We start from the raw sequence: 18294 nt of genomic DNA, 5'->3' as shown, positions 1-18294 counted from the left end.
CCACAAGTCTAGGATTAAGGTCTCACTGAGCAATAAGCCAGCGTGGTGCAGGGGTTAAGAGCAGTGGTTTGGAGCAGTGGACTGTGATCTGGAGAACCGGGTTTGATTCCCCACTCCTCCACATGAGAGGCGAAGGCTAATCTGGTGAACTAGATGGCCATCTGTCAGCAATGCTGATTCTGTGACCTTAAGCAGACGATGAGAGGGAGGGCGTCTTGGCCATCTTCTGGGCATGGAGTAGGGGTCACTGGGGGTGTGGGGAGGAGGTAGTTGTGAATTTCCTGCGTTGTGCAGGGGGTTGGACTAGATGACCCTGGTGGTCCCTTCCAACCCCATGATTCTATGAATCTTCTTCCTTGTTACTTTTTCATGTATTCCAGAGCTGAGTGCTGGCACACCAAACATGTCCTTGGGCTAAGCCCTCCTCCGCCAGGGCTCAAACAAAAGCTTTGGTAACTACCTGCACGTGCGATCCCTTTGCGCATCTACCCCCAGCTGCATGCACGGATGCTCCTCATTTGGGTACACTTGAAACAAAGGTATACATTTCTATATTTGCACAAGATTGAGTGCCTACAGTCGATTGTTCAATCGCACAGCAGTGCTTCGAAATAAATGGAATGTACACAACCACATATGCTATTCAGGTGCCAATATAACAATACTCAAAGACTCATAAGTAAACAGCAGCGCTGCCCAGATATACCGATTCCAACTCCCAGCTCCTACAGAGGGAGCTCAGATTATTCCTGTGATTTCCCCCCCCCCCCTGTAGATCATGTCGTATAATTCCTAATGTCCTTCTTCACTCAGGCGGCATTAGGGTTGCCAGGACCCTCTTCGCCACCAGCGGGAGGTTTTTGGGGCAGAGCCTGAGGAGGGCAGGGTTTGGGGAGGGACTGCCATAGAGTCCAATTGCCAAAGTGGCCATTTTCTCCAGGTGAACTGATCTCGATCAGCTGGAGATCAGTTGTAATTAGGGTCGCCAGGTCCCTCTTCACCAATGGAGGGGGTTTTTTTGGGCGTAGCCTGAGGAGGGCTGGGTTTGGGGAGAGGAGTAGGGTTGCCAGGTCCCTTACGTTCACCGGCGGGAGCTTTTTCTGGGCTCGGCTGGGGCATGCAATGCGCATGTGCCCTGCACGCTGTGCCCACGTCACTTCTGGGTTTACTTGGAAGCGACGCGGACGCTCTAGCAATCTTTGCCCAAACCCTATGGTTTTCATAGAGTTTCGGTGGACGTTGCTAGAGCATCCGTGTCGGTTCAGGGGGGGCATGCGCATGCAGCTGGTCGGTGGGTAGCCCGGTGGATTGGCGGGATTTTGCCCGCCACTGCCGGGCACTTGGAAACCCGAGAGAGGAGGGACTTCAATGCCATAGAGTCCAATTGCCAAAGCAGCCATTTTCTCCAGGGGAACTAACAGCTGGAGATCAGTTGCAATAGCAGGAGATCTCCAGCTAGTACCTGGCGGTTGACAACCCTAGGCGGTAAACTTTGATTTTTTTTGTCACTCTTGTGGTATTTACTTTGAGACCTCAGTCAGCTTTACCAGGTCTGGAATCTGCTTTTTGGAGCTGCGCTTTTTCTGTGGGAACGGTAAATCTGAGCGTGGGAGACAGGAAATGTAGCAAACGGGGGTCAGAGACAGTCGCAAGAAGGGAGCTGGAAAATACTGAACTGAGACGCCTGCGTTGGAACCAAAGGCAACGCGATCCCTTCCCTCCTCTTGTTCTCACCCCGCGTCGCCTTTAATGAACAAAGCGCATGTTACTGCAATGCCCCAGAGGCGTTTTGTAGACAATATTTTCCTTTGCTTCCGTTGGAGAGGCTGTAGCTGTTGCATTGACGATCCTTGGTGCGGTACTGGCGCATCTCACGTAGGCAGGCAGGAGCAGCTGAAAAAGCTTGGCGCTTACGCGATGCAAATGGAAAGCCTTTAAAGGCCCAGCAAGGGAGAAGGAGACACGGCTGAGCAGCGTAGCAGGCTGTTCTTCCCTGAACGTGGCTTTGGTGGAAACCTGACTCCGTGGAGGCGCACTCAGAAATCTGGGCGATCCTTCTTCAGGGACTTGTAGTCTGTGGAGACGGCCATGAACTGGGGAAGAAAATGTTCCCGGTGAATGGCAGCGGTGTGAAGAAATGGGCATCCTCCTTTACAATGCCCTCCAGAGCTAGTCTGAAGGACCATCTCTCCCCATATGTCATCGTGTGCCAAATATAGGCTTAGGATTGCCAGGTCCCTCTTCGCCATCGGCGGGAGGTTTTTGGGGCAGGAGGGTGGGGTTTGGGGAGGGACTTCAATGCCATAGAGTCCAATTGCCAAAGCGGCCATTTTCTCCAAGTGAACTGATCTCTATCAGCTGGAGATCAGTTGTAATAGCAGGAGATCTCCAGCTACTACCTGGAAGTTGGCAACCCTAAATAGGCTTCTAGTTGTCACCTTCTGGGTCTCCATCCCCCCTCTCCATCCCACCCCCCCGGTTTACAGTTGCTTGCCTGATGTCTACTATAGCCTGTTCAAGACTCCCTGAGGTAGGGTTGCCAACTTCCAGGTAATAGCTGGAGATCTCCTGCTATTACAACAGATCTCTAGCCGATAGAGATCCGTTCACCTGGAGAAAATGGCCGCTTTGGCAGCTGGACTCTATGGCATTGAAGTCCCTCCCCTCCCCAAACCCCGCCCTCCTCAGGCTCCGCCCCAAAAACCTCCCGTAAGTTAGTGAGTTATAGAAACAAGTTTTATTATTTTTTTTATTATATTGTTAATAAAAAATTTTAAAACGGTTAAGACACTTCTTTCGGAAGTCTGGTGATGGGTCACTTTTTAAGGTGGGTGGAGGGTCAAAAGGGTATTTTTTTATTTTTTGAACGTTATAATTTTGTAACTATGAATGCATTAATAAGAGCATATAATTGATACTCTTTTGTATTTTATTTTTATTTTTTATTTTATTTTTATTTCTTTATTATTATTATTGTGTTTATTTGTTTGTTTTGTTTAATGTTATAAAAAATTATATATATATATATATATATATATATATATATATATATAACCTCCCGCCAATGATGAGGAGGGACCTGGCAGCCCTGCCCTGAGAGGAGGGCACTGTCCTTACAAGTTTGTGCGGAGGAGATGCTGCATAGGCCAGGCGTCCCCAACCGTTTTGAGCCTGTTGAGCACATTTGGAATTCTGACACGGCGCGGTGGGCGCAGCAACAAGATGGCTGCCACAAAATGGCTGCCACGGGAGGCGGAGCCAGCCACAAAGGGATTGCTGCAACTTAACTTCAGGAACATGGTGCTGGTCCTTGTGCTGTGGTGGCAGCTGCTGGCAAAGCAATATTTTTTTTTAAATCTGCACAGCCAATCAGAAGCCTTGATGGGCAAAAGCACCCACTGCCCACTTCCTAAGTGGGCGCCAGAGAAGGTGTTGGCGGGTGCCATGGCACCCACAGGCACCACGGTGGTGGGGACCCCTTCTGTAGGATATTCCTTTTCTTTAATGAGGCCTTTGATGGGTTTTGAGCTGTAGGCATTTTCTTTGGGGTGGGGGGAGGCTATTAATCGGCTTTTATTCTATTATGGTTTTCATTTAGAATTGTTAAGCCACTTTGTGCCAGAATGGAAAGGCAGGGTATAAATATTTAAATAAATAAGTTCCCCCACTCCCGCAGTTCTGATATTAACTGTTGAAATAAATAATGTGTTATTGTCTTAGCTTTGAGCGGATGTCTCCCTCACATATAAACAGACTCTTTCACCTACCTTGTACTGGTCGTTGGGGCTGAGATTGTTCCATGGTTCTGGATTATTTTTCTTGTCCCAGCTGAAAGAGGGAAAAAAATGAATAGTAACTTATGTATAAAAAATGTTTAATCGGGGGATAGGATACTGAGGGATGCTCTACCTGTATAAGCCCCTTCCACCGCAGAGCAGAATTTGATTTATTCTCCCCTACTAGTATAGAGCTGCAAACCTCCAGACAGGGCCTTGAGAACGCTTGCAATTAAAACTGATCTCCAGAGATTAGTTCCCCTGGAGAAAATGGCAGCTTTGGAGGGGTAGACTCTATGGCATTATACTGTACCCTGCTGAGGTCCTTCCTAAGGCTCCTCTCCAGCTTCCAACGTGGCCCCCTGCTAGGGTTACCAGGTCCCTCTTCACAACTGGTGGGAGATTTTTGGGGCGGAGCCTGAGGAGGGTGGGGTTTGGGGAGGGACTTCAATGCCATAGAGTCCAATTGCCAAAGTGGCCATTTTCTCCAGGTGAACTGATCTCCATCAGCTGGAGATCTCCAGTAATAGTAGGAGATCTCCAGCTGGCACCTGGAGGTTGGCAACCCTACCTCCTGCTTAGCTCCACTGCTGGAAATCCTGTTAGTTGTACTGTGATTTTCACCACTGGAGAACTTCATGACATACCTTTTGAGGTTAGATTTAGCCTGGGACCATCACTCTGTCTGCTGTAGTGTTGATCTCTAAACTCAGACCTACTGGGATGAAGGCTGGTCTGAAAACCACATCTTCTGGCCTGGATGCCTTGCTCTCTGATCCCAGATATAAGGAGACTAATTACAGGGTTGAGACCTGTAATTGAGCCTCTGACCATTTCATTTGGCAATGGACTAAAATTCTATCATATGTTCTGGAGATGAGCCTCTGTATCTTCTGATTGTCAAATTAAGAACTATTTGAATCGTCTGTGTGGACATGCAGATCTTCCAAGACAACACAATGAGTCCATAGCAACAAGTCCAGCCTCATAATTCCCACACTAACTTCACATGTTTTCAGGAGTGATTAGCAGCACATGGATACATAGAGACCATCGTTATGGTTCTAAGTCTCCAGCAAGAGGCTGGTTCTCACAACTCGGTTGTAACCACGTATATGCAGTGTAGATGTTAAAGCCACAAATTATGAGGGAGACATGTATGTGCTTTGACACAAAAGACATGCATGAGAGCCAGTGTGGTGTAGTGGTAAAGAGCAGTGGTTTGGAGCGGTGGATTCTGATCCGGAGAACCGGGTTTGATTCCCCGCTCCTCCACATGAGCGGTGGAGGCTAATCTGGTGAACTGGATTTGTTTCCCCACTCCTACACATGAAGCCAGCTGGGTGACCTTGGGCTAGTCACAACTCTCTCAGCCCCACCCACCTCGCAGGGTGTCTGTTGAGGGGAAGGGAAGGAGATTGTAAGCCGGTTTGATTCTCCCTTAAGTGGTAGAGAAAGTCGGCATATAAAAACCAACTCTCCTCCTCCTCCTCCTCTTCTTCTTCTTCTTGCTTTGACAGACACAAAAGACATCCACGTGTGCCCAGGGTCTCTGGCACAGGTGCACCGATTCATGTTTGCCTCCAGTAATGTGTGAACAAGCCCTAATTCCCCTCCCCATCTCTGTCTGCAATCACAGGCACATCAGGGTGTTTGGTATTTAGTTGCTGACTCTTGGTTTCTCAGCAAGTAACGCAATGTGCTAACAAGATGATGGGTGTACGCCACAAACTGCCAAGTCTTGTTACAATCCTCCTCTATCTACTACACTAACCATATAATCAATGTCGAGGAAGGTTTGTTTTTTTTTTGTTCCAAAATTGCCTTTTGACGTGTAAAAGTATTAAAACACGAACGAGAACCAAGTTGAAAATCTTCCGTTAGCGTGAGGGAGGGACGGCTTCTGCATAAGAGCCACTGCAAGACCACCCACCGAAACCTAAAAAAACCCTCTCCTGCTTCAACTCTTTTTTTTGTTGGAGGAGAGTTTTAGAAGAAGAAGAAGAGTCGGTTTTTATATGCCGATTTTACAATCACCTTCCCTTCCCCTCCCCTCCCCACAACAGACACCCTGTGAGGTGGGTGGGGCTGAGAGAGTTGTGACTAGCCCAAGGTAACCCAGCTGGCTTCCTGTGTAGGAGTGGGGAAACAAATCCAGTTCACCAGATTAGCCTCCGCCGCTCATGTGGAGGAGTGGGGGAATCAAACCCGGTTCTCCAGATCAGAGTCCACCACTTCAAACCACCACTCTTAACCACTACACCATGCTGGCTCTCTATTATGGATACCGAGGACCACCAAAAAGACAAATCAGTGGGTTCTAGGTCAAATCAAGCCGGAACTCTCCCTAGAAGCTAAAATGACTAAACTGAGGTTATCATATCGACAGAAACTTCCAATCATAACAAAAAAGCAAGGGAAAAAAGCTGGAGTTTTTGTGTGTGCAGGGAATTGTTGTGTGAGAAAAGGGGGTAGGAGTGGGGGTTAAAGGGCCATGGCAACAGCAAGAAGGGATGCCAGCCTCCTGGGGAGACCCCGTAAGTGCAGGTTCCGGGTGCTTGCCTGGAGCCCAGTTTGCCGCTCCAGGATGGGGGAGGAGGGTAGGGGAAGCCACAGGGAAGCTGCAGAGCTGGCTGGCTCCCCTGCGGCGGCAGGGGGAAGAGTGGCCGCTCGCTGCTCAGCCTCCCTGGCTCTTCAGGCTCGGCCTGGCCAGCACAGCCAGCCAAAATACCCTGCCCCTGGAGGATCAAATTGAGCCTATCTGGAGGAGGCAGGGGTAGGGCTAGGGTTGCCAGGTCCCCCCTCTCTTCTGGCGGGAGGTTTTTGGGGCAGAGACGAGGCAAAGATTGTGTGCTTGGCCGCGCCGACACGATCACATCACTTCTGGTTTACACCCAGACGAGCTGCATCGCAAGGGGCCTTTTACCACTCAAATTGGGAGTTTGAGTGGTAAACAGCCCCTTGTGGTGCGGCGCTTCTGGGTGTAAACCGGAAGTGACATGGCGTGGCAGGCAGGCACACGTGGCACTCATTGCTCGCTGACCCTCAGTTGGTTGGCGGGCAGCCAGGTGGATTGGTGGGGGTTTGCCCGTCACCACCTGGCACTTGGCAACCCTAGGTGGGGTTGGGCTGATTGCATTTAACAGATCCTTGGACTGGGCTGCAAACAACCAACCATCCAGGTGTGGGAAGACCGAACACCCCAGTGTTCTCAAATATGCCACCACCACAGCCATACACTTTGTGAAGACTCTAGAGGCTGTGGCCAACTCAAAGGGTAATGAAATATTTCTTTTTTTTTTTTTTAATATAAATTTTATTGGGTTTTATGATAGAAATTTTCCATTGCATTAAACAACATCTATAACAATATCGAATTTCAATTCTAACCTAAAGTTGTTATAATTCCATATCATATAATAAAAAAGAGAAAAGAAAAAAGAAAAAAAAAGAAATGGAAAATTTTGTGACTTCCCCATCACCTCTATCTACCTCTTAATAAAAAGTTCATCCCGTCATAGGTAATCTAATCTTGATAAAATATCAATACCATATATATAAAAAACCATAATCTGTTAGTAAATATAATTATGCTTATTCAATATAAAAAAAATCAAAAATAATCCTCTGGATCAGATTAGAAAATATTCTTCCATTCTTCCCAATTTTAACTCATATTCACAATAATGCATCCACGCCCCCCATTCCCCCAAAAACCGAACGTCATTTTCTTCATTTAGAATAGCTGTGAGTTTTGCCATTTCTGCCACTTCAAACATTTTAACAATCCAGTCTTTTTTCTCTGGAATTTCTAGCCCTTTCCATTTCGCTGCATAAAGCAGTCTCGCAGCTGTTGTGGCATAAATCAAAAAGGTTCTTTGTGTTGCTAAGTCATCTGGAATCATACTCAATAACATCATTTCTGGTGTTTTGGATATATTCTTTTGTAGTATTAATCTCAGTTCATTATAAATCATGTCCCAGAAGTCTTTGGCTTTGTCACAGGTCCACCACATGTGATAAAAGGAACCAATTTCTTTGTTACATTTCCAACAAGTAGGGGACATCGTTTTATAAATCTTTGCAATTTTCTTGGGTGTTAGATACCATCTATACATCATTTTATAGATGTTTTCTCGCACTGACTGTGCTTTTATTCCTTTTAAATCTTTAGACCATAATCTTTCCCATTTATTTAAAACAATATCATGTCCCACATTTTGAGCCCAATCGATCATAGTTGGTTTAATCGTGTCCTGCTCACAGTATATTGTTAAAAGGAGATTATACATTTTAGAAATCAGCTTTGTATTATTGTCTAGTAGAATCCTTTGAAAAGGAGATTTTTCTTTAGAGAAACCTTTTTTTGCATCTTGTACAAAAACTGATTTGATTTGGTAATATTGAAGCCATTGTAAATCATCCTTAAGAAGTTGAAAGTCTTTTAGTGAGCATTTCTTTCCTTCCCAATTAATTAGATCTTGGTAAGTAATAAATTTGTCTGGTCTAAGTGGGCGCAAAGTTAGCATTTCTTGGGGCGATATCCACATCGGTGTTTCTGGTTCCAAAATGTGTTTATATCTCATCCAAATACGAAGTAGAGAGGACCTGATTATATGATTACGGAATGTTGCTTGTAATTTAATTTTATCATACCACAAATAACCATGCCATCCACTTAAGTTATTATAACCTTCCAAGTCTAACAAACGTACATTTGACAAATTCATCCAGTCTTTTAGCCATACTAAAGCTACCGCTTCAGCATAGAGTTGAAAATTAGGCAGTGCTAAACCTCCTCTAGTTTTTAGATCCACCAAGTATTTATAAGCAGTCCTTGGTTTTTTTCCTTGCCAGATGAAGTTTGAAATGTCTTTCCTCCAAGTTTCAAAATATTTTGTTTGTGATATTATTGGTAAATTTTGGAATAAGAAGAGCATCCTCGGTAAGACATTCATTTGGATCGTTGAGATACGTCCCATTAATGACAATTTTTTGTTTGACCATATAATCATATCAGTTTTAATCTTACCCCATAACTTGAGGTAATTGTTGGTTAACAGATCTTTATTCTTTGCAGTAATCCAAATTCCCAGGTATTTAACTTTGTTAGCTTTCTCCCAGCCAGTATATGATATAAATTCCTGTTGTTGTATTTCCGATAAATTTTTAAATATTATCTTTGTTTTTTCTTGATTCACTTTAAAGCCTGATACTTTTCCAAAATCATCCAAAGTCTCCTGAAGTATATTCATTGACTGTGTTGGGTTTTCCAAAATTAGCAGTAGGTCATCCGCGAATGCTCTCAACTTAAATTCATGTTTTTTAATTCTTAGCCCGCGGATGTCCTCCATACTTCTTAGTTTCACACATAGCGGTTCCAACACCAACAAAAATAAAAGTGGAGACAAGGGACATCCCTGTCTAGTCCCTTTCGTGATTTGGCAGTTATCTGACATTGATTCATTAACCAAAATTTTAGCTTGCTGGGAGGTATAAATAGCCGATATACCTTTCTGAAAACGATCTCCAAAATTCAATTTATCCAAAATCCGTTTCAAAAAGTTCCAAGAGACCATATCAAAGGCTTTTTCTGCATCCAAAAATACAAAAGCCGCAGTTTGTTGAATATTATGGTCATAATATTCCAGTGAATCTAGTAAAATTCTTACATTGTCTTTTATTTGCCTTCCTGGTATAAAACCTGCTTGGTCCTCATGTATAAGATCCTTAATAAATTGCTTTATCCTACATGCCAAAACCGAAGCAAAAATTTTGTAATCCACATTTAAGAGCGATATAGGTCTGTAATTAGATGTTTTTTCTGGATCTCTTCCTTCTTTGGGTATCAGTGATATAAATGCGTGTGACCAAGTCTCCGGGGATGTTCCCTCGTCCAAAATTGCATTGTAAAGTGAACCAAAAAATCCAACTAAATTGTCACTAAATGTTCTATAAAATAGTGCAGTAATTCCATCTGGTCCAGGTGTTTTATCCGTTTTTTGTCTCAGTATTGCTTCTTGTATTTCTTCCCTTGTTACTGGAGCTTCAATACATTCTCTCTGGGTCATTGACAAAGCTTTCATCTGTATTGAGTTTAGAAATTTATCTATTTTCTGTTTTGGAGTATTTTCTTTCTGATATAACTTAGAGTAAAATGAAACAAATTCTTTCTGAATTTCTGAAGTTGAATAAACTGGTCCTTTAACAGTTTGGATTTTTGTTATAATCTTCTTTTGAAATGAGTCCTTCAGTTGTGTTGCTAAAAATTTTCCTGGTTTATTTGCATATTCAAAATACTTTTGTTTAGCAAGTTTCAGATTTTTATTCATTTCCTCCATTATTACCAAATTTAATTGATGTTTAGATGCAGAAATCTGTATTTGAATTTCTCTTCTCTCCTCTTCCTGTGTTACCATTACCAATTTCTGCTCCAAATTTTGTAAATTCCAAAGTATGTTGTTTGTAAATTGCAATTGAGTCTTCTTCCAGGCCGAGTGTTTCTGTATCATAAAACCTCTCAGAACAGCTTTGAATGCGTCCCAAACTGTATTTAAAGAAGTTTCCCCATTAAGGTTAATTTCAAAAAAGTCTTTCATTAAAACCTGTAATTCCTTTTGTATCTTGTTGTCTTTTAAAAGTTTATCGTTCATTCGCCATCTAAATGCTTGTTTATTGTTCCAATCAAAGGTAACAGGATTGTGATCAGAAAAAGTTCTAGGTAAAATATGAATTTTACGTAGTTGCGTGAAAATTGATTTACTGGCCCATATCATATCAATTCTGGAGTGTGAATCATGTCTTGCTGAATAAAAGGTGTATTCTTTAGCTGTTGTATTCATTGTTCTCCAAATGTCTTGTAATTCTAATTCTGAAGCCATGGCAAAGAAAGTTTTAGGCAAGCATCCATCATTGATATCTTTTGCTTTTGATTTTTTGTCCAGAGATGGGAGAATAATTCCATTGAAGTCGCCCATCAATAAAATTTGGTCTTGTGCGTACTGGGTTATCAGATCATGTAATTTTTCATAGAAGGATTTTTTCCCTTCATTGGGTGCATAGATTCCAACCACTATTGTCCTTTGTCCCAATATTTTAGTTCTGATAATTACAATTCTTCCTTCATTGTCTTTGTATACTAGTTCTGGACAGAGACTGGGGTGGGCATAGATTACCACTCCCTTTGTTTTAGTTTTAGCAGAAGCAATAAATGCTTGTCCAAGCACCTGTTTCTCCAAGTATTTTTTATGCTTTGAAGCTATATGGGTTTCTTGTAGGCAAATTAGGGAGTATTTATATTTCTGTAGATATTTGAAGATTCTGGCCCTTTTAGTTTTCTCATTCAGTCCATTTACATTCCAAGAAATTGCTTTTGCCATAATGTAGTGTTTTTTAGCAAAATAAAAAGTCTATAGTTTGGTACCACCTTCTGCACCCTGTACCTCTTCTTCTTCCTCTTCTTCTTCCTCCTTCTCTCCAGGTAATTCTTTAAGGTCCATTTTATATTTTCTCAGAAATTTCCCCACATCTGCTTGGGATAGAATTGTCGTTTTCACTTCCTTATAGGTGAAAGCCAAACCTTGTGGCATAATCCAACGGTATTTGATGCCATTAGCTTTCAGTATAGACACAAAGTCTTTGTAGTTATTCCTCTGTGAAAGTAAATGCCTTGGAATATCCTTCAGTAGTATAAGAGAGGCATCTCCTGCTGACACTGGATTTTCATAATGAATCTTCATAATCTTGTCTTTAACTCTGGTGTCATAGAACACTATCATCAAATCTCTTGGCTTAGATCTTCTCATTCTAGCAGGTAGTGGTATCCTGTATATTCTATTAATGGCTTGTTTTAATTCTTGTTCATCTATCTGAAATAAGTACGCCAAATTTGGTATTGCAGATTCTTTATTGTCTCCCATCATATCTGGAAAATTGCGTATACGAAGGTTGGTCTCTTTCACTCTCATCTCCATCATTGCCATTTGATTTTTTGCCGCCATCTGATCCGCTTGTATTGTTTCAATCTGTTTTTCTTGAGCCATCTCTGAATCGAAAAAACTTCCAGTGAATAGGGTGGATGGTAATATGGAAGTAGGCGTCCTTGAGATCTACAACTACAAACCAAGTATTGATTGGAAGCAATTCCATAACTGCTGGTAGAGAAATTATCCTGAACTTAGAAACAACCAGGAACTTGTTTAACCTTCTTAAATCAAGGATAGGCCTACGTCCCTCATCCTTTTTATCCACAAAGAAGAACCGGGAATAAAAGCCCCATTGTTAAGATTCTGAGGAGACCTTTTGAACAGCTTTTGAAGCAGATCTAGTAGTTGGGAGGATAACTCAGAAAAAGGAGAAACGAGGGTGACAAAGTTGGGAAACAAGGTGACAATTCCCTGAATTCCAAACGATAACTATTCTTAACAATTTCTAAAACCCAAACATCTGAACGAATTTTCTGCCATTCCGGGTAAAATTTAGGTAATCTGTCCAGAAAAAAAGAGGGTTCTACGTGGTGCAGGAGAGGTTAGTCAGAACCTCTGTCCCTGCTGCCTCTGAGAACCTCTGAGAGCCAGCGTGGTATAGTGGTTAAGAACGGTGGTTTGTTTTTTGTATTGTTTTTTCTTTCTTTTTTTCCCTTATATATATTTAATTTTTTTTCTTTTTTCTTTTTGTATTCTTTATTAAAAAATCAATAAAAAATTATAAAAAAAAAGAACGGTGGTTTGGAACGGTGGAGTCTGATCTGGAGAACTGTGTTCAATTCCCCACTCCTCCACATGAGCAGTGGAGGCTAAATCTGGTGAACCGGGTTGGTTTCCCCACTCCTACACATGAAGCCAGCTGGGTGACCTTGGGTTAGTCACAGCTCTCGTAGAGCTTTCTCAGCCCTACCTACCTCACATGGTGTCTGTTGTGGGGAGGGGAAGAGAAGGTGATTGTAAGCTGGTTTGGTTCTTCCTTAAGTGGTAGAGAAAGTCAGCATATAAAAAACAACTCTTCTTCTTCATCCCAATATCTCAACCACCCCCACCTTCACTTCGAAGGAAAGCACTGGTTCACTCCTCCCCCCGCCATGCATTCTTATGGCTCACCCCCATTCATTCTGCTGGAATCCTTTAAGCTCCCTCTCAGAGGAGATTAGATGGATTCATGGAAGAGAGCTCTATCAGTGGCTACTGGCCATGGTGACTCTTCTCCTCCTCCTCCTCCTTCTCCTCCTCCTCAGAAGGAGCGGTCCCCAGTGTGGATCTAGCCAAAGTGTTGCGCTTGTGAGAAGGGGAGGGATGATATTGCCTGGATGCAAGATACTGATGGTGTCTTTGCTGAGACTGAAAGCACTAGTCTCTGTAGAAGGGTGCAGCAAAGCCCTGCTGGAGGGAAGCAAAGCGATCACATGCAGGTGGGATGGTAGGCAGTGCTCCCGAGGATTTGGCTGTCTGCCTGTTCTTCATATCGGTCAGCGGATCGTTGGTACTTGAAGCACACAGTGTAGCACTCTCAGATGGGAGGTCCTTGACTTTAGCTTTTGTCTCGAGTGGAAGGGCTGTATCGCCAGCCAAGCATGTCTCCGCAGGATAGCAGACGACGCTAAGGGCCTTGCGGAGGCGTCCGCAGCATGACTGCCTGCATTAATTTCCTGCTTCGAGAGTCTAATTGCTTCTGATTGCATCAAGTGTACGTCTTGGTCTTCTCAGGGAGTATTTGCAAATGTGGGGGGCAGCTTTACCCACAAAAACAACTGATAACCACCCATAATAGTTTGATAATTTGAAATTCTGAAGTTCAGGGTGGCTGAAAAATAAAGTTTCCTTCTAGGGGATCAAGACTCTCTTTATCTGCCGGTGTAGAAGGTTGGCCCGGTCTATGTCTAAACTGTATCTCTATGGGATGTTGCTGGGGTGGAAGCTTTTTTCTTCCAGATAGGAGCAGTAAGATCTGACAGGCATTCTAGGATTGGAAATGTCACGATCTCAGGGGAATCAGGATACAGTCTGCTTAGTATCTTGTCCTTGGGTTTATTATTGGTTGTAGCCACATCAATATCTATAGCCTTCCCCATCCTGAGGATTTGTTCTCCATATAGGCGTATGTCCTCATTCGTTGAAATAGGGATTGGATTCCTAACCCTCTAATCAGGAAAGGTCTCAGACTGTCCTTCGGAACTGTAGAGGGATGCTTCCATCTCCTCCTTCTCCAGTTCTGAGTCCATAGATGTTGGAACCTGTGTAAAGGGTAGATGAAAGGCAGGACCCTTTGGTTCTGATAGTTGCTTTTGGGCCCAGCCTGAGAGATCGAGTTACTTCTGTTGGCAAAAATCAATCCATAAAGAGAGGTGGCATCGGAACGGTTTGTGGCCATGGAACTGCACTCGGATCCATAGTATAAGCTGGGTTTCCAATGCCACGCTTATAGCGGGATACTGTTCAGCCTCTGAAAAATACCTCTCCAGTGATTCTGAATGGAGAAAAGGAGTTTTTGGAGGGGCCAAGGTGACATCTGGATCCAAAGTCAGCATATAAAAGCCAACTCTTCTCCTTCTCCTTCTTCGACTTTTTGAGGTCTTTGGCTTTACCTCTGTGAGGGAGGTTTAGGTGGGAAAACTGTCTCTGAAGCACATGATGGTTTAGGCAGGAAAATTGTTCCAGTATCTCTGGAGGGGAGGGCCCCCCCTCCATAGCTTGGAGCTAGAAAATTCTACTGGTGGCAGGCCTATGCGCAGGCACAGTCCCAATGTGGGGATGTACTGAAGATGAACTGGTTGTGTCGGGTTTATGCAGAACTGCATTTGAGCGATGCTGCTGCTGATCCACATAGTTCTGCAGCCTTAATTATCCCTAACTCATTGATACTATTTGTGACTAATTTCACTGTCTATTTAAACACAAAAGCTGTGCTTTTAGGAAAGAACAGTTGACGCAACCTGCTGCCAAACAGCCGAGAACAGGTCAATGAAGAGATGAACAGTCCGTCGAAAAATTGGCAGCCCGATTGTGACTGGCGAACACAATGGAAACTAAACCGATGGGTGTTCGAGCATCCCTAGATTGAAGGGACAAAGATAAGCTTTGATTGCTTTGTTAGGATGTTGGACCAGAAGGGGACGTTAGGATGCGAACCATTTGGAGAAAGAAGAGAGGGATTAAAGCAAGAAAAGCAAGGTAGTCTAGAGTGTGGGATAACATTGCCGGGTATTGATTTCAATGTTATTGGCCTTTGTGGTGAGGCTAGAAGACTAGGGATACCATCCTCAAGGTGGGGCTTGGAATTCTCCCTGAATTTCAACTGATCTACAAATTGCAGAGATCAGTTCCCCCGAAGGAGATGGCAGTTTGGGAGGAAGGGTGGATTCGATGGCATCGTATCCTGCTGAGCTCTTTCCACTTCCCAAACCTCATCCACCTCAGGGACGTCCCCCAAAATCTTCAGGAATTTCGCAAACCAGAGTTGAAGACCCCTGGAGAAGACACAGCCAAGGCTGGTTGAGCTAGGTGAGTTAGAAGAAGAGCTGGTACAGATTCTGGCAGGCTGCAAATGGAGTCAGGTTAGTATGTGGGGAGGGGAGGGGATGGATAGGGTTGCCATGCCCCTCTTCGCCACTGGCAGGAGGTTTTTGGGGTGGAGCCTGAGGAGGGCGGGGTTTGGGGAGGGGAGGGACTTCAATGCCATAGAGACCAATTGCCAAAGCAGCCATTTTCTCCAGGTGAACTGATCTCTATTGGCTGGAGATCAGTTGTAATAGCAGATCTCCAGCTAGTACCTGGAGGTTGGCAACCCTATCTGCTACACAATGCATACTTACCCAAACAGGGATGTTTGAGGTAACCTACAATATATTAATGGAAATATAAGAAGACCATTGACTGAAGGACTGATGAAGAAATACCAATTAAGAATTTGAAACAGCCGTATCCTCATCAAGATTTTGGCTTCTGCAAGACTACTTGAAATTTCCTGACACTCATTGTACTCTTTCAAGAGACTTTTTACAACTTATTGCCTCTATTTGCATTTGATCACTTGTCACTTTGTTATGTTGTAGGTCATGTCTGTTCACTTTGATGTTGTTGTTCTTGTGTCAATTAGTAGCTTATAAAACTATTTTTGCACTTTGTTAAATACTTTCTCGCTCCTGTGCTAAGTCCCTGGAAGTTGGCAACCTCAGGGATGAAGCGAGGCATAGAATCTGGCAGGCCGGGAATGGAGCCTGGCTGAACGTGGATTTTATTAGCTTCTTGGAGGGCGGTACTGGTTTTCTGACAAAAACTGACTGGTGAATGTACACATGACGAAAGGAAAGCTTCATGCATATGTCACACAGTAGGGTTGCCAAGTCCGGGTTGGAAAATTCCTGGAGGTTTGGGGTTACAGCTTTGAGAGAGAGTGGTTTGGGGAGGTGAGGAACCTCACTGGGGTATAATGCCATCGAGTCCACCCTTCAAAGCTGCCCGTTTTGTCCAGGAACTGATCTCTGTAGTCTGGAGATCTGTTGTAATTCTGGGAGATCTTCACTGGGAGATCCACTGGGAGATCCACTCAAACGAAGAGGTATAAGGCCCCTCGCAAGGCGGCACTTCTGGTTGTAAACCGGAAGTGACGTGTGCGGTATGTGCGCGCATGCATGTTTGCCCGCTGACCCTCAGGGTAAATTGCCGGGGGGGGGGGTTGCCCACCACCAGCGGGCACCTGGCAACCCTATTTTAGACCTTAGTTTCCCATTCATACAGGAGAGATAAATAGGTTCACAATTTTGCGTGTGGTATCAACATGAGGGTAAATATGGTAAAGAATTTTTTTCCAGATGCTCGCATATTATGGTAACAGGGGCTGTTATAAACAGGCTAATGTATACACTTCAAGAGTGGCATTTTAATGCATATTTACCTGTCAGGCAATGGCCACGGATCGTGGTGAGATGCCCGGGGGAAATAACCTGCATCTTTCCATTTAAATGAATATCCAGGACAACGGCTGACATGATATTGAGGCCTGACAAGGGATGGAGAGCTGACTGTCAGCTGCAGTCCTGGCCTCTCATAATGGGGCTGTGTTAATTCTTTTTCAGGTCGAAGCAGCGTCTAAAATGCCATTTAAAATGTATTATAGTTGTAAAAGCCAGACGAGAGGGAAATTATTCTGTCTGCAATTGCGGAGCGCAGGACTCTCTCTGCTTCTGAAGGAACCAGAAAAAAACAACGTTTTTGGAGAAGAGAAACATGTCTCCAACATCTAGACTTTGAGACAGTGATGTTCCGAAATCATATTTGTATTCTCCCCCTTACCACCATGGAGCTGAAGGGAACTAGGGTTGCCAACCTCCAGGTACTGGTAATAAATACAATTTACTCTGCAAGCTCCTTCAGTTTTGCAATGTGTATTCACATCATACAACATGCCATTCAAACTTGGTCAATTTCACTATACACTTGTAAAGTCCATAAACTGTAACAAGAAAAAAGTCGGGACGATTATTATATGCATGATAATAGGCAGCTGATGAAGAATTTCGAAAACAGGACCAAGTAACCGGTCACCTGTACCTGCCTATTGAAATAAGTTTGCATTTGTGAGCTGTCTGCTATACGGAGAGTTTCCTGTGAAACTTGGAGCATAGTAGACCTTTTTTTGTTACCGTTTATGGACTTTACAAGTGTATAGTGAAATTGACCAAGTCTGAATGGCATATTGTCGAAGGCTTTCACGGTCAGAGTTCATTGGTTCTTGTAGGTTATCTGGACTGTGTGACCGTGGTCTTGGTATTTTCTTTCCTGATGTTTCGCCAGCAGCTGTGGCAGGCATCTTCAGAGGAGTAACACTGAAGGACAGTGTCTCCCAGTGTCAAGTGTGTAGGAAGAGTAATATATAGTCAGAAAGGGGTAGGGTTTGAGCTGAATCATTGTCCTGCAAAAAGTATCAAAGGTAATGTGCCAATCATTGTCCTGTAAGTATGTGATTAGCACATTACCTTTGATACTTTTTGCAGGACAATGATTCAGCTCAAACCCAAGCCCTTTCTGACTATATATTACTCTTCCTACACACTTGACACTGAGAGACACTGTCCTTCAGTGTACTCCTCTGAAGATGCCTGCCACAGCTGCTGGCGAAACGTCAGGAAAGAAAATACCAAGACCACGGTCACACAGCCCGGAAAACCTACAAGAACCATCTGAATGGCATGTTGTACGATGTGAATACACACTTCAAAACTCAAGGAGCTTACAGAGTAAATTGTATTTATTACCAGTAAATAATTTTGGCCATAGCAGCTACGTATTTGCTTACTAGAATAGATAGTAGCTCAAGATATTTTTGTGTTTGTAACCTCCAGGTAGTAGCTGGAGTTCTCCTACTATTACAACTGATCTCCAGCCGATCGAGATCAGTTCCCCTGGAGAAAATGGCCCTTTTGCCAATTGGACTCTATGGCATTGAAGTCATCAAATTGCTTGTTGGCTAATAAATATTACCCAAAATATTGTCTATGAAGTATCAAACACTGAATGTAAATATAAAC

General features: G+C 43.6%; 1 protein-coding gene across 1 annotated transcript in view; it reads right to left on the bottom strand.

Annotated features, from left to right (window-relative positions):
- Positions 1–2010: 2010 nt before the first annotated feature.
- Positions 2011–18294, bottom strand: part of NDUFA4L2 (NDUFA4 mitochondrial complex associated like 2) — a 50475-nt gene continuing 34191 nt past the window's right edge. Inside the window, exons 3-4 of the mRNA XM_056849390.1 lie at positions 3768–3828; positions 2011–2093 (exon numbers count right to left, since the gene is read on the bottom strand). Of these exons, the coding sequence (XP_056705368.1) occupies positions 2037–2093; positions 3768–3828 (118 nt within the window). The 3' untranslated portion in view covers positions 2011–2036. The remainder of the gene's footprint in view (positions 2094–3767; positions 3829–18294) is intronic.

The sequence above is a fragment of the Euleptes europaea genome, chromosome 1 (genome assembly GCF_029931775.1).
Source record: "Euleptes europaea isolate rEulEur1 chromosome 1, rEulEur1.hap1, whole genome shotgun sequence".
Taxonomy (NCBI): Eukaryota; Metazoa; Chordata; class Lepidosauria; order Squamata; family Sphaerodactylidae; genus Euleptes; species Euleptes europaea.
The sequence above is the reverse complement of the archived record's forward strand: the minus strand, read 5'-3'. Positions and strand labels throughout refer to the sequence as shown.